This window comes from Dendrobates tinctorius, unplaced genomic scaffold (genome assembly GCF_039654945.1).
Source record: "Dendrobates tinctorius isolate UK_male_01 unplaced genomic scaffold, ASM3965494v1 ptg000167l, whole genome shotgun sequence".
NCBI lineage: Eukaryota > Metazoa > Chordata > Amphibia > Anura > Dendrobatidae > Dendrobates > Dendrobates tinctorius.
Window position 1 is genome coordinate 2467492 of NW_027361834.1, and position 21918 is coordinate 2489409.

At 44.4% G+C, this 21918-nt stretch overlaps 1 protein-coding gene across 1 annotated transcript in view; it reads left to right on the plus strand.

Moving 5' to 3' along the window:
* The first annotated feature begins 2836 nt into the window (after positions 1-2836).
* Positions 2837-21918, plus strand: part of GALNT15 (polypeptide N-acetylgalactosaminyltransferase 15) — a 66054-nt gene continuing 46972 nt past the window's right edge. Inside the window, exons 1-3 of the mRNA XM_073550724.1 lie at positions 2837-3736; positions 6167-6333; positions 8483-8687. Coding sequence (XP_073406825.1) covers positions 3255-3736; positions 6167-6333; positions 8483-8687 — 854 coding nt within the window. The 5' untranslated portion in view covers positions 2837-3254. The remainder of the gene's footprint in view (positions 3737-6166; positions 6334-8482; positions 8688-21918) is intronic.

The window sequence follows — 21918 nt, forward strand, 5'->3', positions numbered from 1 at the left end:
CTCCAGTGCCCAGTCCTATACACCAGTTCTCAGTCTGGCACCCTCCACTCAGTCCTTCGAGTCGCCCCTCTTGGTTCTAGCAGTCGCGGCATCTGTCTTCCTAGGGTCTGCCCCTAACGGCCCCTGTATAGGGGTCGGCACCACCTGGCGCGCTCACCCCTGGGAGCTCCAGTGCCGCGATCCAGAGGGTCCACTCTCGGACGTAACCTATTTGTTATCACAGCATACGTCACAATCATCTCAGTATGGGCACTCCCAGAGAGGATCTACTAGCTTCCCTGCATTTTCTGCAGAAGGCCCCAGGATACCTGGCAGATGTGTCGGGGAGTCAGTGAGAGTTGTGGTCAGATCTTCAGTTCTGTCAAACTCCGTGAGGTGAGCACTCTGATTGAAATCGTGGAATGGAGATGTGGTTTCCAAAGTTAATCTTTGTTCCATTCCCTTCCAGGGAGTATACATGTTCGGCCTGGCGCTAGAAAAGGCCACAGATAAGAAGAATTCTTTGACTAAACCAAAAAACTCCAACAGGAAACCCTTTCGTCTACCATAGAACCAGCCCCTTAGAAGCAGAGGGAATGGAAAATCGGGATGATGGAGTTACCCAAAAGGAGGACAAATCAGAAACATCTTTCTCTCTCAGAACCAGCGACAAGATAAACAATGATGCCAGAATGATAGGGGGCTGGATCTCAGGATTCTTCCTCAAGTGGCAGATGATTTGTTCAAATCAGTGGATGCTGTAATCCATCAGAGGAGTAACAATAGAATTCTCCTCCGATCTCCTGCAGAGCCCGAAAGTAACTAACCTTTCTTCCCAGGAACTACGAAATGCCCTGATGTCTGGCCTCCAGGATTTGATCTCTTTGAGAGTAAATTCTGCAGTTCCAGAAATAGAAAGAGGCAGAGGTCATTATTACTGGCTAAAATTACTTGGGAGAAAACCAAAGCGGAGTTTACAGAATTATCATAAACCGAAAGCCTCTATACCAATACATCACTTACAGAAGGTTCAGGATGGAGTCCATAAAATATACCATCCCCCTGATAAGGGAGAACTTCGTGATAGCAACCATAGACTTACAAAATGCCAATTCTCATGTTCCCTAACGGAAATTCTTAAGATTCGCGGTTATCAGTACCTCGAGTGTTTATAAAATCCTTAAGATTTGAGCTGTCAGTCTTGGGTTCCATGACATTATACATTCAGTCAGTGGTATGGTCCCAAGCCCATGCCAGAGTTCTGCAAACCTACATCCTTTCAAGCTGGGACGGATCCCTAAAGTCCCTGAGCAAGAAGATCTTTGTACCTGATCGTTTAGTGTTCTCTCTAGCCTGGTGACTCAATCCAAGAAATATAGTGAAAGGAGTCTTCTGGATTCAGAATCCTCCAACAATGATATCAGTGGGTGCCAGCAAAAGAGAATGGAGAGCTATGATCTCCAAAACTTCTCCAGGTGAACTGGACACAAGAAATCAGCGGAGAATCTTCCAACTTCAGGGAGCTAAAGGCAGTAAAGGAGGTCTTCTGGTCTGTAGACGTCCATAGTACAGGACACCCATTTAAAGAGTAATTCTAACAACATGACCATGTTAGCTCACCTTCACCATCAAGGTAGCATCAAGTACAAGGATCTAAAGTCAGTCAGACAAGAATTTTCTCTTGAGCAGAGGAACATCTCCTTTCTCCATCAGATCTCCACATAAAAGGCACCGCCAACATCGAAGTCAACTTTCTGAGCAGGCGAATGGAGTCTAGATATGGGGACTTTCTAAATGATGAACAAAAGATGGGGCAGTCCAGAAGCAGACCTATTTGCAGGCTATCAGAATGCAAAGGAAGATCAGGACTTCTCCCTGAACCCAGACGATGCCTGTATAGTGGTGAATGCATTTGTCCACCCCATGGGATTCAACTTGGCATATACATTTTCACAAATTCCGGTCTAGCCAATGACACTACAGAAGATAAGGACCAAGAAGGTCAGAACAATCTTAGTAGCACCTCTCTGGCCAAAATAGATGCAGATTCGGGACTTTGAACAGCCTAAAGTTAGAAGGTTCTCTAATTCTTCAGCCTGTCAGCAGCCTTCTTCACCAGGGTCTGATCTACCACCCAGACACAGGGAGCCTGTGTATGGCTGCTTAGCTTCTGAGTTTGGATCATAAAAGTTAAGGGCCTCTAAGATAAAGTCAAACGTACCCCATAACCCCTCAAAAAAGTAGGAAACTGATAAAAAATGACATTTATGGCAAGATGTGGCTCTAGTCCTCTGGACCCCCTTCATCTGGACATTGACCAGATCCTAGATTTCCTAGAAGATGGTCTGGAAAAAGGCATAGAACCTTGCATCCTCAAGCGAAGATCAGCACATAGTTTGGGTGATGCGAATTAGTGCATTGTTTTATTAAAACGTCTGTCAACAAAATTAATGGCAATGACATTTTGGAAAAATACTGCTCTACATGGCAAGAAGAGCATTGGTCACTGTGTCCTTTCTTGTGCTGCTATTTTTCTTTCTTTAATATTTCAAACTACAACATTTAAATGCATCATTTTATTTCCAAATGTTCAGCTGGAACTAATCAGTAATACTAGTTGTATAGTTATAGTTTAATATTACTTTGGCAGCTACACCCCATCCCTCTGCTTCATATGATTTTACTACTAGTTCAGATTTAAAGTCCATTGTTATTGCATAATATGTTGTAAGGACACAATAACACAGGAAACATAGTGGGCGTTAGGACCAGGATGCAGTGACGAGGAGGGTCTGGCTGCGGAGAAGTTCTGTGAGAGGCAGTGGCTGCCTATTCACATCTGTTCATCAGAGCTCAGTGCAGTATCACAACAGAGCAGCCATCCAACATCTGGGCTGCCGGGAGAACACGATAACACCATTATGGGATAGAATTGCCCATTTCCTAGAAGAGGATGATATCTAGAAAATCTAGGAATTTTTTTTTGCCTTTTTCTTATGTGGGATTCTTTTGAAGATGTATAATCCTGATGAAATCCCTTGGAATACTGTTACTTGTTTATTCTAAATATTTTCTTACACTGACGGGAAGGAATTTATTTAAAGAGAGGGATTGAAAAAGAAAATATACGAAGAAGGAACTTGCAAGTGGAATTTTGAGAGTAAAGACGGACCTGTATGTGGGAAAACACACATGAGTCAGTGAAGGGAACAGATCTGGAATGAAGATATTTACAAATACCATGACGGTGTGTGCCTTTCTAAATCACAAGAACCATGCTGTTGAGGAGAAGGTGCAGATCACGGCTGTGCCAACTGCAGATACTAATTCTTATGTTTGCATTCGTTTTGCTGCTAGTTATGGTAGCGATACTGGATCCAGAAGACCAGAATGAGGACCATTCCAGCTATCTTACCCAGCATCATGGTGGTGGAGGAGGACATCGATGGGCAGGTGTCAACTCACTGCTGGAGTCTGTAGAAGAAACTAATCAATATAAGGTGGAGATTTTGTCTCCACTTTCCTCTTTTAGGGATGAGGAACTAATAGCTATTGGGATGTCTGGAAGTAGAAGAACCTTTGACAAGGTCAGGAAGAGCATGTACAGGATAGTCAAGCAGCACAAGAGGAGCAATGAAAACGATGCAGTGACTAACAGTGTGCAGACTGAAAAAGCAAGGACCATACCTGGACTTGATGAAGACGGCAGCCAGAAAATTTCTTTACACAGGGAGATACCCGAGGGCCGACATTCACTGTGAGTACTAATGAAAGAACTTTTAAGTTAAAATTAACAAGCTTTATACATTCTGGTACAGGTTCTTGTTATCCTACTGGTGGTATATATTTTATTTATTTTTTAAATATCCTGATATTAAAGCATACATTTTCTCTGCTTTTCTTTTGTGACTATAGATATTTTAAATTTATGTTCAGTACATAGTATGTTCTATTAGTATCATTTTGAAAGACGTTTTGTAGCAAGGAACATAATGCGTGGCCCATAGGAAGCAATGGTCTGGAGATGTTCATTGGCTTCTGTAAAACAGTTTCTCGGTGATCTGTGCAGAGGCCATGGAGCATCAGAGTACCTGTAATTATAATGGGATGACTACTGAAAATGATATGATTTCAGGGTTTGTGTCTTTTTAATACAGTCCAAACAATCAGGGCAATTGTTACCACCCACCTTTCGTGTCTACCTCTTTCCTCATAGACTGTAAGCTTGTGAGCAGGGCCCTCATTCCTCTTGGTGTCTGTTATGATCTATGTGATTATTGTTATGCTGTAATGTCTATTGTCTGTACAAATCCCCTTTGAAATGTTAAGTGCTGCGGAATATGTCAGCGCTATAGAAATAAAATTTATTATTATTATATGTCAATTTGAAATAAAACATTACCTCAAAGGTTTTCAATGAGGACCTAACACCAGGTACAAAGTGGCCAGGTTTTGCTCTTATGTTAATCCCACTGATCCTATGGATATCAATTTATTTTTTTTCCCTTAAATCCTCCATATAGTTTCAGAGATATGGACGTTTTTATTAGTGTTAAATTTTATCATCTTTACAAAGGTGGCATTGATCACAATGTAATTATGCAGATAAGCCAAAAGGCACGCCCCCAGAGAATCCTATGAGCCACACCCCTTTAGTAAAGAAGACCGTAAAAATGTGCACTGAAAAAAATGGACTGCATCTATGGAACCGTATGGCATTAGCACCCATGTCACATGACCGCGGGTTGCTGATGGGTTGGCATGACAACCCGGGGACTGCAGGAGACCCCTGTGGTTGTCACTGCCTGATGGCTATGAGCGCCGCCCTGTGGCTGTCACTCATAGCAAGTGAGCATTTCTGCTACACAGAGCAGGGCCCCATTCAAAATTAAAAAATTAAAAAATACACATATTTGGTATCGCCGCATTCAGAATTGCCCGATCTATCAATATACCAAAAGAATTAACCCAATCGGTAGACGACGTAAGGCAAAAAAAAAATCAAAACGCCAGAATTACATTTTTTTGGTTGTTGCACCATTGCATTAAAACGAATAATGGGTGAAATAAGTGATCACTCAGCCCCAGATCACATAAAGATTCTACAAGTCTCAGAGAATGGCAACTTTTTTTTTTACAAGCTTTGGATTTTTTTTCACCACTTAAATAAAAAAGAACTTATACATGTTTGGTATCTACAAACTCATAATGCCCTGGGGAATCATACTGGCAGGTTAATTTTAGCATTTTATGAACACGATAAAAAAAATGAAAGAAAAACAACTGTGGGATTGCACTTTTTTTGCAATTTCACCGCACTTTGAATTTTTTTCCCGTTTTCCAGTACACTATTTGGTAAATCCAATTGGATCATTATAAAGTACAACTCATGCCACAAAAAAACAAGCCCTCAGATGGCCATGTTGACTGAAAAATAAAAAAGTTAAGGCTCTGGGAAGAAGGGGAGCAAAAAAATGGAGACTCAAAAACGGAAATACCCTTGGTCCTTAAGAGGTTAAATGAACCTTTCAATATGGGTGTGTGCACACGTTGCGGATTCTGCTGCGGATCCGCAGAACCATTTAAGTCAATACAAAATGAAAAACGGAGTGCACACGGTGCGGATTTGCTGCGGTTTGAAATCCACAGCTTGTCACTTCTTTGTGCGGATTCCGCAGCGGTTTGGCACCTGCTCCATGACAGGTGTCAAATCGCAGGCAAATCTGCAATAAATCCGCAGATAAACCGCAGGTCTTTTGACCTACGGATTTACCTGTGGATTTAGACAAATCTGGGCGGAAATATCCGCAGCAGAATCCGCAACGTGTGCACACACCCTAGAACTCTGGTTAATGCACTTACAAGCTGTTTACCTGCAGGGCCGCGGCATTTATAGTGAGTTTGGGGGACGTGCTGTGTATATACAGCTGTCGATGTACGAGTAGGATAAATGACAGACTTGTCTAAAATGCATTACATGCAGGAAGGTATTCTTGATTTAAGCTGAGATAGCAACTATTTTTGAGTAAACGCATTAGCTTGTTGAAGTAAGAAAGCATTTTTGTCAGTTTTATCATACTTTTATGGTGTCATATGTGTTCATTTATTTTAACCATGGCAATTATTGTATGTAAGTAAGCAAAGAAATTCATATTTATTTTAAGAGAAAAGATTTCTGTTTGAACAGATGTCTGAAGCAAATTTACAATGAGAAGCTTCCTACCACCAGCGTTATCATTGCCTTCCATAATGAAGCATGGTCTACGTTACTGAGAACTGTTCATAGTGTGTTAGACAACTCTCCAAAAAAGATCTTGAAGGAAATAATACTCGTGGATGACCTAAGTCACAAAGGTAACACTTTTAGGCTTTAATAAAGGGCTAGGTAAGAACATTCTATTAATTTCTTTCAATAAACTTTAATGGTGCATGGAAGCCAGTGATTTATTTATTTTCCTTCCTTAAGTACCGCCAGCATATTTCACAGCTCTTTATACACTTCATCACCATTATTGTTCCCATTGGGGGGTCATAACTCACAATCTAAATTCCCTATCAGTATGTTTTTGGAGTGTGGGAGGAAGCCGGAGGAAACCCATACATACACGGAGAGACCATATAACCTCCTTGCAGATGTTCTCCTTAGTAGGATTTGAACCCAGGACCCCAGAGCTGCAAGGCTTCATTAAGATCCTTTTACCCCTTTACTCTAGAGCCTTTTTTTATGTTCCTGACCAGGCCAAATTTTACAATTCTGATCAGTGTCACTTTATGTCGTAAGAACTCTGGAACGTTTCAAGGTATCCCAGTGATTATTAGAATGTTTTTTTGTGACGCACTGTACTTTCTTAGTGGTAAATTTAGGTAAACTATTTTTGTGTTTGTGAAAATATTGGAATTTTAGCAAAAATTTTGCATTTTTCAAACTTTTATTTTTTCTTAGTTAGGAAGTTAGAAATGTTAAAAGTTTATCAGCAATTTCTAATTTTTCTGTCAAAATTTACAAAACCAGTTTTTTTAGGGACCACATCACATTTGAAGTGACTTTGGGGGTCTATATGACAGAAAATACCCAAAAGTGACACTATTTTAAAAACTGCACCCCTCAAAGTGCTCAAAACATTCAAGAAGTTTATTAACCATTCAGATGCTTCACAGGAATTAAAGCAATGAGGAAAACAAATGAAAATTTTACTTTTTCCAACAAATGTTGCTTTAGCATCAAATTTTGCATTTTCACAAGGATAGCATGAGAATCTTTGTTGTGCAATTTTTCCTAAGTACGTAGATAGTATACCCCATGAGTAGTGAAAAACTATTGTTTGGGTGCATGGCAGGGCTCGTAAGGGAAGGAGCACCATTTGACTTTTGGAATACAAAACTGGCTAGAATATATATCGACGTTTGAAGAGCCCCTGATGTGCCTAAACAGTAGAAAAACCCCATTTTGGTATCCACACCCCCCAGGGACTTTATTTAGAGATGTGGTGAGCACCTTCAGCCCACAGATGTTTCACAGAATTTTACAACATTGAGCCATGAAAATGGAAAAAATACATTTTTCCCTCAAAAATGTTGCTTGAGCTCCAACTGTTTCATTTTCACAAGGGTTACAGAAGAAAATGGACCATACAGTTTGTTGAGCAATTTCTCCTGAGTGCACTGACACCCAATATATAGTGGAAAACTACTGTTTGGGCACACGGAAGGGTTCGGAAGGGAATGAGCGCCAATTGAATTCTAGAGCACAATTTTGGCTGGAATAGATGTCATGTCACATTTGAAGAGCCCCTGACATGTCAAAACAGCAGAAACCCCCACAAGTGACCCCATTTTGCAAACTACATCTTTGGAGGAATTCATCTAAGGGTGTAGTAAGCATTTCTAACCCTCAGGAGATTCACAGAATTGTATAACATTGGGCTGAGTAAATGGAAAATTTACACTAAAATGTTGCTTTGGCCTCAAGTTTTTAATTTTCAAAAAGAATAATAGTAGAAAATAATTTACCATGAAGTAAGTTTACATCATTTTGCGGGATCCCCTTCCTGACCATGTCGTAAACTTATGTCAAATGTTCAGAAGGGGTTCATTTAGTAAACCATCTTCTGTACAGTCTCATCACAATAATATTAATACATTTTTATTCACACTGAGGGTTAGTCATAGCTTTTTTTATGTCTGAATTAACCATGTGATTTAATAGCAATATACCCCAAATGATGACTTCACCAAAGAAAAACTAACCTGAGTATCTGACATTTCTTACAGTTTGTAATCTGAATCAAATATGGCACATTTGTATTTTGAGCAATTTCTATAGACTTTAATGAATATTCAGTTATCCTATCTACACAATATGGTAAAACTACAGTTATATTAACATTGAAAAGTGAGATTGTGAGAAACTAACCTGATACATATTTTGAATAATAGCAATTATATTATATTTGATATACATTGCATATTTGTACTTATATACAGTATGTCCTTATGTTCCTAGGCCATCTCAAGACTGCCCTAAGTGAATATGTCTCTAGAATAGATGGAGTGAAGCTAATAAGAAGCAACAAGAGACTTGGTGTTATTGGAGGTCGGATGCTTGGGGCAGCAAGGGCAACTGGGGAAATTCTTGTATTTATGGACCCATATTGTGAGTGCCACCCAGGCTGGCTAGAACCACTTTTGAGTAGAATAATGACTGACAGGTGTGAGATTATTCTATTCTATTATATATTAGCACTCTGTTCAATAGACCTGTTTAACAAAAAAGTAGTCTGCTTATATGACTGGAATGCTTTCTATATCGGTGTCTTACTTACTGTTACATTCCAGTAAATGGTACATCCAGGTATGGACTGACCCACAGGAAAACCTCTGATATGTGTGTGGTACTTGCAGGTACGCAGGATGCAGTGACGAGTCGCGAGACGGTTTGGTGCTTTTATAATAATGTTTATAGGCCTAGAGGTAACTATCTGCAGTCACAGCCTGACCAACAAAAGGGGTAACAAAGGTTGCCCTCGCAGGGGCTCAATACAAGCAAACACAACCAGAGTAGAACACGACTACGTCCGGCGAAAGCCGATCACTATAGGGCCGCGGTATGGCCGACTACGGGTCCTTAACTATATAGTCAACTTAGCCGTTCTGACGTCCCTCGGCGTCCTGGACGGTGGTTCTTCGGTGGAGCAGCCGCTGGGCCCAGCTGCTGAAGAGTCGACGTAGTCTTCGAGCGTTCCGACGCTCCTGTGACACTGGGGCACCTCTGGCCCCAGAGGAGTCCTTGGATGAGTGAGCCACGGCCCCAGGGCTGGGGTAAGTGGTAGCGGTGCGGGGTGGCGAGTGGCAGGCCACCTGTGCAGCTAGCAGCTCCGACGGGGAATCTGTGGAAAGCAGAGGCTGGGCCCCTGCCACAGATCGGAGCGGGAAAGTGGTGGCCGCCGACGGCACTGGACTTGCCGCCACCACGGGTGAGGGCAGAGCGGCTGCGGGCGGCGGGACACAGGCCGCAGCCGCGGGCTGGAGTGAGGCGGCAGCGGCCACTGGTATCTGCGGGCAGGCCGCAGCCGCGGGTAGGAGCGAGGCGGCAGTGGCTGCTGGTGTCCGTGGGCAGGCTGCAGCCACGGGCAGGAGAAAGGCGGCAACAGCCTCTGGTGACCACAGGCAGGCCGCAGCCGCGGGCATGAGCGAGGCGGCAACGGCCGCTGGTGACCACGGGCAGGCCGCACCCGCGGGCTGGAGGAAGGCAGCGGCCGCTGGTCGACGCGGGGCAGCGGGTCTCAGACAGTCGTCTCGGCGCCATAGCACTGATGTCCAGGGGAAGTATCTCTTCTGTATCTGGCCTCCTTCCTGGCTCTGGTGAGTCGCTCTGGCTCTCAGTCGCTCCCACGATCTCCTGCTCCTTCTGTCTCGTTCTGCTGACTCACTGTGACTCGCGTTCCCCGCCCCTTTTATATTGGCTCCTCCCCCAGTCCACCTGTCAGTCTCCACAGTCCGTCCCTGAACTCTGTCCCCCGGAAACAGTTTCCCCCGGGAACCCAGGTGACGGTCCCCTTGGTTCTGACCCGGACACTCAACGGGGACCCTCTCTCCCACATATGCATTACTTGGCACAATATTCTTGAATCACTATGTACAGACAGAGGTGGCATCTTATTCATTTAACAATCTACCCAGTTCATTGTTCTATAAATTTGTGTTTGAAGATAATGTCACATTTGTATATACTGTAGGTGAAAGGTGGTGCCCTGGAGTTGGTTACTGGTGGGACTTTGGCACCCCAGTCCAACACTGGGTATATTCGACCCATGAGTGCCAGATATCCCTTAGGTAGGTATAGACACTAGCATAATAATGGACACTAATAAATCAGGGCTTGGAGTTTCAATTGAGCACAAATCCATTTGGAGGTGACTGTGAAGCCAGTTACTTCAACTAAAGACTTTCTTAGCGGCAAGAGCTAATTCTCAAGTAATCTATTGACCTTTACTAAGGAAATGTTATCTGTGTGCTATGTTGACAACCAAGAAGCGTGTATGGGCATGTCTTCTTTATGGAAAGAGGGTGAGTTCTTAGAATATTTTTTTCTGTTAGACCCAAAGAACCCCTGTCTGACACAGGCAGCAAACTTGTATCATTATTCTTTAGTTTCAAAATAGATTTCTTGAATGATACAAATAAGCCAGAAAAAAGAAAAATAAAATAAGAATAAAAAAGGATAATGATAATAAAACACAGAAGACGACGCTATTTTCATCCCCCAAAAAACGGATCTAAAAGGAAAAATGCACAGACATATGACAAACGGATACCCATTTAAATTACATTTCACCCACTATATTTTATGTCACACCAGCATATCCGTTTAAATAATTTTTTTTCTAAGTCAAACACACACATCCAGGACACCACAAAACATGGTGTGAAAGTAGCATTATGCACATTGTTAAAGAGGAATGTTTTACATTTTTCAGCAAAAATTGAAATTTTGCTTTGGTTTGTAATAATAACATAATATTTTTTATTTCTATAGCGCCAATATATTCTGAAGCACCTTGCAATTTAGAGAGGACATTTCAGAGTAAGACATAGATCAGCACATACCACGATAAGTGAGGGCCGTGCTCGCAAGCTTACAATCTTTGAGGAAATAGGGATGACGCAATGGGTAAAATTAAAGTGCTTGTCATGTACAGTCCAGCCATCAATATAATAAATAGGGTAATTCAAATTACACTGCATGAACCAGTCCCCAGATAAAATCTGTATGAGTATAGATAAAAGCTGCTATTGAATGCATAGCAGGGAGAACAAGGAATAGATTAGGAAGGTGAAATGATAGGTCAGTCTAAAGAAATGTGTCTTTAGTGCACACTTGAAACTGTGGATACTTGTAATTAACTGGATTGTCTGGGGTAGTGCACTCCAGAAAACTGGTGCAGCACGAGAGAAGTTCTGGAGACAGAAGTAGGTGGTTAGGATTATAGAGGATGTTAGTCTCCAGTTATTAGTGATGGAGAGAATGGGTAGGGTAGTAGACAGAGATGAGGGAATGAGGGAGAAGAGGAAGGGTGGTGCAGAACTAAGTTTATATTGGACTCTGTAGGGCAGGAGCAACCAAGTGTAAAGACTGGTAATGTAAAGTATGGCAGCATCAGTGTAGCAGTTGGAGAGAAATATTATTGTGGCTGCAATTGGCTAATACTTTTTAAATATTTTCTCCCTCAATAATTAATTTAAATGAATTCAAATATTCTCCAGAAAACAGATGTTATTACTAGACTCTTTATAAATCTGCTTTTTACACAATGTACTATAGCCAATAAGGACTTAATAACAATGTAAAAGCTTCTGAAACCAAATAATTTCCCAGGGGAGTGACTGCTCATATGTTACATTATGTGGATGCCAGAAATAAACTTCTAAATTTAATTATAAAAAGTAAAACTCTAAAAATAATCTATGGTCAAAATCCTGATGTCTACAATAATGTTTTTATTGTTTCGTCTAATTTGTAGCAGTTCTGAAGATTAGAAATACACCACACGATACTTTCATTTTACTCTAACATCCTGACAAATGTGTATTGCTATTTCAATTCAAAATTGTGAATGACTGCTGTTGACTTTGTAAATACTTAGAATATTAAAAGGTATTATCACTAATATTGTGAAAAGGTACATTTACTGCATAAAAAGTTGCTAAAATTTACACTCTTGCTTTGCATAGTTTTATGTCAGAAGACTAACGGATATTGTTTTCCAGTTGAAAATAGTGACACAGTTCTTCTTCTCAAGTTCACCACACAGCAATTTTGATTAGTTATTATCAAGGAGTTATTAATTTGAATGGATTCTTATTGGAGCATTAGAATATAATTTTCATAATTTTGGCACACATTGCATTTGGGCAAAAATTAGCAACCTTTTATGATTCTGTGCCACACTTGCCACTTTTAATAGTCGGTGGGAAATTAAAGGGGTTGTTCGAGCTTTTCACATAATCTCAGTACATATCTGGGCTGCAGAATTATGACAATAAGTAATTTACTTTCTGTCACTAGTTTGCACAGTTTTCTAGATATTCTGAACAGAACATCCAAGGGGGAAGGGGTGTTATGGCATTGAAATGAGATCTGCTGCTGTGTAAAGACATCAGTGACACAGAGCTGTCTCATTCACACAGCAGAGGCTTTGTCACACAACAGATTACATCAGTGACTGCCATCCCCTGTGCAGATTAGAAGCTGCAGACTCCCATCACTGGCCATCACACAGTCTGTTCTCACTGCTGCCAGCAGCCTGGGACAGTGAGGGAAGGAATTACTGATAATGAGTTATGTATTGTCATCATGGAGTGGCCCAGAATACAGGACGATTTTCCCTCCTCCTCACTACTTTCACTTTCCATAGATAACTGTTCAGCGTGTGTCTGGGGGAGGAGCAGCTCTCTGCTCTCTGCACTGAAGCTGCTGGAGGGGAAGAATTTGTTACTGTGTGATGACGGCTTCTTCATGTGGACGGGGAGGGCCTGTAGCTATGGAGGGTGGGGTTGTTGCTATAGAGGGCATGTTTGGAGTAGAGTAGGAGGTTACGACCAGTTCTCATCTCAATGCCATAACATACCCCCCCTTGGACGTTCTGTTCAGAATATCTAGAAAACCGTGCAAACTAGTGACAGAAAGTAAATTACTTATTGTCATAATTCTGCAGCCCAGATATGTACTGCGATTATGTGAAAAGCCCGGAAAACCCCTTTAAGCTTTATTACAGTAGATAGGTAAATTAGTTTAAAAGGGTTGTCCAGGTTTGTCACCAAAGTGTGCAGTCACTCTATACTCGGAATCTGGTCAGGAGTATGCATCCTGTGCAGTCACAGGACCACTCAATCTCGTTGCCAGCATCGGAGACCCATGACAGCTCGCTCTGCTAGGATTTTTACAAGTCTACAGCCACACAGAGTGACTGCAGATTTTCATCTTAAACTGTTAACTGAAGTGTTATGTATAAAAATGCACCAAATGTATCAAACATTGTGCAACACTTTGCTAAATTTAGCACAAAGAAACATCAGTTCAGCAAAACTGACTTAAAAAATACTCTTCATGATAAATTTCCCCCTTAGTCTATTCACCAATTACTTGTTTGGCTAGTAGTTTTGTGGTTTGTGCTATTTTGCAAAATCTTATTTGGCCTCATCCTTTGTACCCCCTTTACAATCTGCAAAGGTATTTTGCACTAGATAAACAATTTATTTTTATGACCTAATCTTGAAGCTTTAGTTATAGGTGATGTGCCGACATCTCTGTGCGCTGCTCCTCCCCCAGGCACTGTGCTTAGGGCACACACTCCCTCCTTCTTATTAGGGCCGCACGCGCCATCCTAAAGTGTCTCCAGCCAATGGCTGGGAGACACTTATTATTTAAGGCACCTCCACCTGCATGTAGGTGCCTGTGAAACATTGTTAGTTTGTTTCCAACACACTTGCTAATTTTCAGGTCCCTGTCCGTTAGTTCCCACTTGTTCCGCTAGTGTCTGTCCGTTGCAAACCTGTGTGCCAATGCCTTCCATGTCAGTTTGTATTTCAGCCAGACCCATCTGCACCTGTCGTGCCAGTCTGTATAACAATTGCAATAATTTTGTGGGATAAATATTTCATTTTCTGGAACAATTTCGAATTTCTTTTCAGCATGATATGTGCTAAAGGAGTTAGGCGATCATGTTATGGGCAAGTTTTTAGGTGAGTAGGTAAGAGATGGGTGGGACGCCTACTCACCATATCTCAACCTCAAGATTGGGGCTGGGGAAATAAATGTCCAGCCAGTTTTTTTTTCTTTGGTATGTGTTTTGTTTAGAGGCAAGCAAGCCTTTAGGCTGACGCTGCTGTGAGAGCTGCCATATGTGTTGCCCCAGAAGTGCTGGGCAGGATTGTTTATAAACTTTTATTTCCTTTTGAGCCAAAAAGGCTGTTTTTTCTATCACCAGTTTGGGTTTATGATACAATAAACCACCCAGAGACTATAACCCCACGTGTACCTGTGTCTACCTCGGGGAGCAGCTAAGTGAGACGACCTTCCGCAAGTGGTGTTTTGGATGCGGGCAAACGTTACAGGAACACGTGTAGCAGCGGCAGACAAATCGTATGTCCTGGGTTAAGGCTGCTACAGAGATGGAACAGCAGTTTGACAAAATGGACGAACTACTCAAGCACCTGATCCTGAGCCACTAGCAACAGCACCAGGTACAGCAGGAGACTGATAAGCTCCTAATGCAACAGTTGAAACAACAGCAAAGACAGATGGAACTACTGATGGGAGAGGTCTGCAGCAGAGAAACTGCCCCTCCACCACGTTAAGGTGATGACTCCTGTGTCTGGAAAGCGGTAAGATGAGATTTGCAAAAGATAACCCAAGGGGATGATAAAGAGGCATTTTTGACTGTTTCTGAATTGGTTAAAGAGCGGGAGAGGCTTCCCCTGGAGCAGTGGGCGGCGGTGCTGGCCCCCTATCTGACAGGTGAACCCCAGAAAGCCTATTTTGACTTGGCCTTGTAGGATGCCCGGGAATATGCCAAGTTGAAAACTGAGATATTGTCATGCTCAGGGGTCACTATGTCTGTTAGAGCCCAAAGACCAAATGACTTGTTGCATTTGGTCCAGAAATGGTTGCAGCCGGAGTCCTCCACTCCAGCCCAGATGGTCGAGTGGGTCATCATGGACAGATTTATTCACTCTTTCCCCAGGCCGGTGCAGGCCTGGGTTGCCCAAGGAGACCCCCGGAATATGGATGACCTGGTGGGCCTCGTAGAAAGGTACCAAGTGGTCGAGAGGTCCCTGAGAAAGCCAGGGGGTGGTATATCTCCATACTAAGATACCCAGCAGGAGACTGAATCCCAAAAGAAGGGTAACAGAGCCACCACTGGGGGGAGTCCGAGGTTCCAAGAAACCACTGAGGGGCTACCAAAGGCTACTGGTAAAGGCCTGATCTGCTGGCGGAGTCACGGTCCTGGACACATAGTGGCCTGTTGTTCTGTGTCTGCCAAGTTGATGGATTATAGCATGGGCAGGTGTTGCTCATATTATGTCTACCCAGCCTGCAGTGTGGACTATCATCCCAGAGACGTGCCGCAGTCATGCCCCGTGACCATAAACGGAGTACTGGTATCAGGACTCTTAGACTCCGGGAGGTTGGTGACCTTTATAACGGCCAGGCTTCCCCACCAATTGAACCCAGGTAAATGTCAGGAACACCGCACTGCACTTGCTCACTGTGCCAGTGCGGGTGTCCTGAGTACAAAGACAGTACTCACAGATACCTGTGGAGCAGGGCAGCAGCGGTGACGATGCGTGCTTCAGAGTATCAGGACCTGAAGCACATGACTGCTGGGGGCGTGGCCTAAGCTCCACAGATCTAGGAGCTGCAGGGAAACTCCTAGAAAGGTAACTACGGGGCAATGTTACCAAGGGGCATAGACAGAGACAGAAACCAGACGAAACCAGGGTCAAAGCACCAGATAGCAATACAGTACCACGGGGTTTAGACAGAAAGGATAGTCAGGACGTAGCAATAGGTCAGAAAACCAGAACGGGCAATAGACGGTACAATAGGGACAAACTGTAACGGAGTAACGATAGCCAAGCCAGGAGGTCAGAACCGGAGAAGACAGTAGTACCAAAGCGAGAGACGGAGTACAGAGTGAGGGAACAGGCCGGGTCATACACGGGAAGCAAACAAGCAACGCAGCATACACGCACACCAGGGGTCAGACACACCAGAACAACAGTATAGCTGACAGAGAACCCTGGTAAAGAGTGAGTATAAATACCCCTCCCAGATCCAGAAAGAGGCCACGAACACTTAACCCTGTGAGTGCAGGGCAAGAACCCTGTTCAAACCATGACAGTACCCCCCTCTTAATGGGGGGCCACTGGACCCCCAGGCTTGTCTGGGTATCTGGCGTGGAAAGCCCGCACCAGACGATCGGCATGCACCGAACTGGCCGGAACCCATGACCGATCCTCCAGAGAGTACCCCTTCCAGTGTATCAGATACTGGAGTCTCCAGCGCACCCACCGGGAGTCAACAATGCGCCCTACTTCATACTCCAGCTGCCCCTCTACCAGCACTGGCGGAGCATTTGATGAGGGATCCTCTCTCACTGTCCCCACAGGCTTTAACAGGGACCTGTGGAAGACATTAGAAATTTTAAAGGAGGTGGGCAGCTGCAGTCGGTAGGCTACTGGGTTAACAACCTCCACAACTTTGTATGGGCCAATAAACTTGGGGCCCAGCTTTATAGAAGGTATCTTAAGCTTGATATTGCGGGTGGATAGCCACACCTTCTCCCCTACTGCAAATGCTGGACCTGGCCCCCTCCTCCTGTCAGCAAACCGCTTATAGTTTTCCTGGGCCTTGGAAATATTCCTCTGAACCTCCCTCCAGAGAATTCTAAGACGTTGTGTCACATCCTCAGCACCAGGACAACCTGAATCCATACGGGAAAACTCTCCAAAATGTGGGTTAAAGCCATAGTTGACCTGAAAAGGAGACTTCCCAGTAGACTGACTCACACGACCGTTGAATGCAAACTCTGCCATGGGCAATACCTCACACCAGTCCTCCTGCCTGGAAGAGGCCAAGCATCTCAGAATCTGCTCCAACGATTGGTTCGTGCGCTCCGTCTGTCCATTAGACTCTGGGTGGTAGGCAGAGGAGAAGGACAACGAAATCCCCAGCTTTTTGCAAAAAGCCCTCCAGAACCTGGCTACAAACTGTACCCCTCTGTCTGATACCACATTCATAGGCACTCCATGTAACCTAATTATATGCTGCATAAATAAGCGGGCCAGGGTTTCAGCAGATGGTAACGTGGGGAGAGGTACAAAGTGAGCTTGTTTTGAAAACCTATCCACCACCACCCATATCACCGAGTTGCCCCTGGAAGGAGGAAGATTTGTGATTAAATCCATGGACAAATGTGTCCATGGTCTATCCGGAATTAGCAAAGGCACCAATTCCCCGGCCGGCCGGACCTGAGAACTTTTGGAACGAGCGCACACCCCACATGCAGTCACAAACTTTTTAATATCTGTTACCATAGAGGGCCACCAGAAATCCCTTGCAATTGCCCCCCGGGTAGCTGCAATCCCAGGATGAGCACTCAACACAGAATCATGAAATTCCTGCATAAGTCCAAGATGGAAACGTTCCGGTACAAACAATTTACCCGGGGGTTTACCACCAGGAGCCCGAGCCTGGGCCTCCAAAATCCCTCTCTGTAACTCAGATGAGATTTCGGCCACCACTACTCCTGGCTGAAGAATGGAGGAGGGAGGTTCTGGAGGGGACACCGAATCAAAGCTTCGGGATAAGGCATCAGCCTTGATGTTTTTAGATCCCGGGCGGAATGTGATGGTAAACTGAAAACGAGAAAAAAAAAGCGCCCACCGAGCCTGTCTGGGGGTCAATCTCTTGGCAGACTCGATATAGGCCAAATTTTTGTGATCAGTGATGACTGTAATGGGATGAACAGACCCCTCCAGGAAATGCCTCCATTCTTCAAAAGCCAACTTTACCGCCAACAACTCTCTATTGCCGACATCGTAATTTCTCTCGGCAGAGGAAAATTTTTTAGAGAAGAAGGCGCAAGGCCTCAGGTTAGTAAGGGTAGGAGGGCCCTGAGACAAAACTGCCCCCACCCCCACTTCCGAGGCGTCAACCTCCATGACAAAAGGTCTTGACGGGTCGGGTTGTACCAATACAGGGGCTGAAGAAAAGCACTTTTTTAATGTCATGAAAGAGTTTTTTGCAGCTACAGACCAATTTTTTACATCAGCTCCCTTGAGAGTGAGGTCCGTTAGAGGCTTTACCACCTGCGAAAAGCCCTTAATAAATTTCCTATAAAAGTTGGCAAAGCCCAAAAATCGTTGCAACCCTTTCAAGTCATGAGGTTGCACCCACTCCGTAACAGCCTGGACTTTCTTAGGATCCATGCGGAACCCCTCCCCTGACACAATCAACCCCAGAAAGGATACTTCTTGCATGAAAAATGAGCATTTTTCCAGCTTGGCATACAAATGATTCTCCCTCAGTCTCATGAGAACCATCTGCAAATGGTGCAAGTGAGATTGACTGTCCACCGAGTACACCAGAATGTCATCCAAATAGATAACCACAAAACGACCGATTAAATCAGAGAAAATTACATTAATAAAATTCTGAAAAACAGCAGGAGCGTTGGTGAGACCAAAGGGCATGACCAAGTTTTCGAACAGCCCTTCAGTCGTCAGGAATGCTGTTTTCCATTCGTCCCCTTCACGGACTCTTATAAGGTTATATGCCCCACGTAAATCCAGTTTAGAGAACCACTTGGCCCCGGTGAGTTGGTTACATAGATCAGGAATTAGGGGGAGAGGGTATGTATTTTTCACAGTAATTTTGTTTAATTCCCGAAAGTCGAGGCACGGCCGCAAACCACCATCTTTTTTCTTAACAAAAAAGAAGCCCGCTGCCACAGGTGAAACAGAAGGCCTAATATGCCCTTTGCGGAGGCTCTCAGTAATGTACTCCTTCATGGCTAGACGTTCGGGCCCGGACAAATTGAACAGGCGAGCCTTGGGTAACTTGGCTCCAGGGACTAGATTAATGGCACAATCAAAGGGTCTATGTGGTGGTAGCGCCTCAGCCTCACTTTCAGAAAATACGTCTTCAAAATCTTTCAGGCACTCCGGAATACCTTCCAGATCGACAGACGACACTGACACAGATTTTACTGGGGTGACAAGAGTTGTCAAGTTACAACATAGACCGTTAGCCATACAACCCCACTGAATGATCTCCCCTGTGACCCAGTCAATAGTAGGATTGTGACGTTGAAGCCAAGGCATACCCAGTATCAGTCCAGCCGGCAGATTATTTATGACAAAACATCTTAATTTTTCCACGTGAGTGGAACCCACTTTCAGAGAAAAGGTATAAGTCATGAAACAAATTCCCTCCTGGGTGATAGGAGAAGAATCAATTGCCACGATTTTAACAGGATCTTTTAACCTGACTGTCCCTATCTTATGAAAAGTCACAACTCTGGCATCGATCAGATTAATAGAAGAACCACAGTCAACAAAGGCGGTAGTCCCAACCGGACCGCCTGTAAGTTCCAGTTCCACCGGAAGCAGAATTTTAGTAAGCGAGTAAAAGGGTACCTGGAAGTCTGGGCAACCTCCTCGATTGTTACCCAGACTCAGTCGTTTTCCTGACGGCTTCACTGAAGAAGGGCAAGAAGGACAGTTCCTTCTCCAATGTCCTGCGGATACACAGTAAAAGCACAATTGGTTGTTTCTTCGGTGTCGCCTCTCTTTTTCCTCCAATGATGTGGCACCAACCTCCATGGGCTCAGGACTAGATGCAGAGTCTCTCAGATTGGAGAATAAAGGGGTCTCCTGTAGCATGACCCCTCTTGCCCGCAGCCTACGGTCCATGCGGACAGCCTGGATCATAGCGTCCTCCAAAGAATCCGGTGGAGGATGAAGGGCTAGGGCATCTTTCAAACGTTCGGACAGGCCTCTGCAGAACAAACCCCGGAGGGCAGCGTCATCCCAGGAGACCTCCGCTGCCCAGCATCTGAACTCAGAGCAGAACCATTCAGCAGAGTTCCTTCCCTGTGTCACATTCATCACCATATCCTCTGCCAGACGCACTCTATCAGGCTCATCATAAATGTGCCCCAGAGCCTCAAAGAACAAATTCACAGACATGCGTTCAGGAGCAGAGGAAGAGAGAGAGTAAGCCCATGCCTGTGGAGCCCCCCGAAGTAGGGAAATGACGACCCCCACCCTCTGGAACTCATCCCCGGAAGAGCGGTGTCTCAGAGAAAAAAAAAGCTTGCATCCTTCTCTGAACGACCTGAACTCCTTTTTATCCCTGAGAAAAGGTCTGGCAATTTGACCGGAGATTCTGGGAATGCCAATGACACATCTCTATCCCCAGCACAAGAATCCCCTGTAGCGGCAGCCCCCTGTACCGTATCCACCAACTGTTGCTGGGTCTGGGCCATCGTGCGCTGTTCCACATTAAGTTTGTGGAACATTTGGGTCAGGTGCTTGACCTAATCAGCCAAAGCTTGTATGGGATCCATGAGGATAACACACTTTTTTTTTTTTTTTCCCTCAGAGGGGGAAAAAAAAAAACTGAAATGGTCAGCTATAATGTCAGGAACACCGCACTGCACTTGCTCACTGTGCCAGTGCGGGTGTCCTGAGTACAAAGACAGTACTCACAGATACCTGTTTAGCAGGGCAGCAGCGGTGACGATGCGTGCTTCAGAGTATCCGGACCTGAAGCACATGACTGCTGGGGGCGTGGCCTAAGCTCCACAGATCTAGGAGCTGCAGGGAAACTCCTAGAAAGGTAACTACGGGGCAATGTTACCAAGGGGCATAGACAGAGACAGAAACCAGACGAAACCAGGGTCAAAGCACCAGATAGCAATACAGTACCACGGGGTTTAGACAGAAAGGATAGTCAGGACGTAGCAATAGGTCAGAAAACCAGAACGGGCAATAGACGGTACAATAGGGACAAACTGTAACGGAGTAACGATAGCCAAGCCAGGAGGTCAGAACCGGAGAAGACAGTAGTACCAAAGCGAGAGACGGAGTACAGAGTGAGGGAACAGGCCGGGTCATACACGGGAAGCAAACAAGCAACGCAGCATACACGCACACCAGGGGTCAGACACACCAGAACAACAGTATAGCTGACAGAGAACCCTGGTAAAGAGTGAGTATAAATACCCCTCCCAGATCCAGAAAGAGGCCACGAACACTTAACCCTGTGAGTGCAGGGCAAGAACCCTGTTCAAACCATGACAGTAAATATGTGGATGTGCGCTGCTTCCACGGGGATGCCAAAGACTACATGGTTGCCAGAGTGTTGATTAAAATGAGCCATTGTATGGAGTTCCATGAGGTCAGGGTAGTCAGAGACTCACTACACCCTGTGATAATCGGGTGGGATTTCAGCTTGTTGTGGGGCTTATGGGGAAAGGCAGGGTTTCCCAGTGGCTCAGACAGGAGCCTGCGCCACCCTGAAGAATTCCCTTCCTAGTCGGAGGTGGAGGAGTTCCCCTTGTGTGTCCTAGTTGGAAAGAAAACAAAACGGTGACCAGTGAGGCCGAGGTTCCTGAGCTGGGGGTTGCTGAGGAAAATTTGGGGACTGCTCAAATGCGGGATCTTACCCTAAAATGGGCTTTTAAAAATATGTCTTTGATGGGGTTGCTCAAGAGCCGGAAGCTCTTGTCATTCGAGAAGAACTACGCCATCATCAAGTGTGTCTAGCCATAAAATGGGCCTTGGATACATTGACAGAATCACTGTCACGGTATGTGAGGAGAGATATGTGTCATGGAGACTGCTTTCATGGGTGATCTAGAAACTCATACG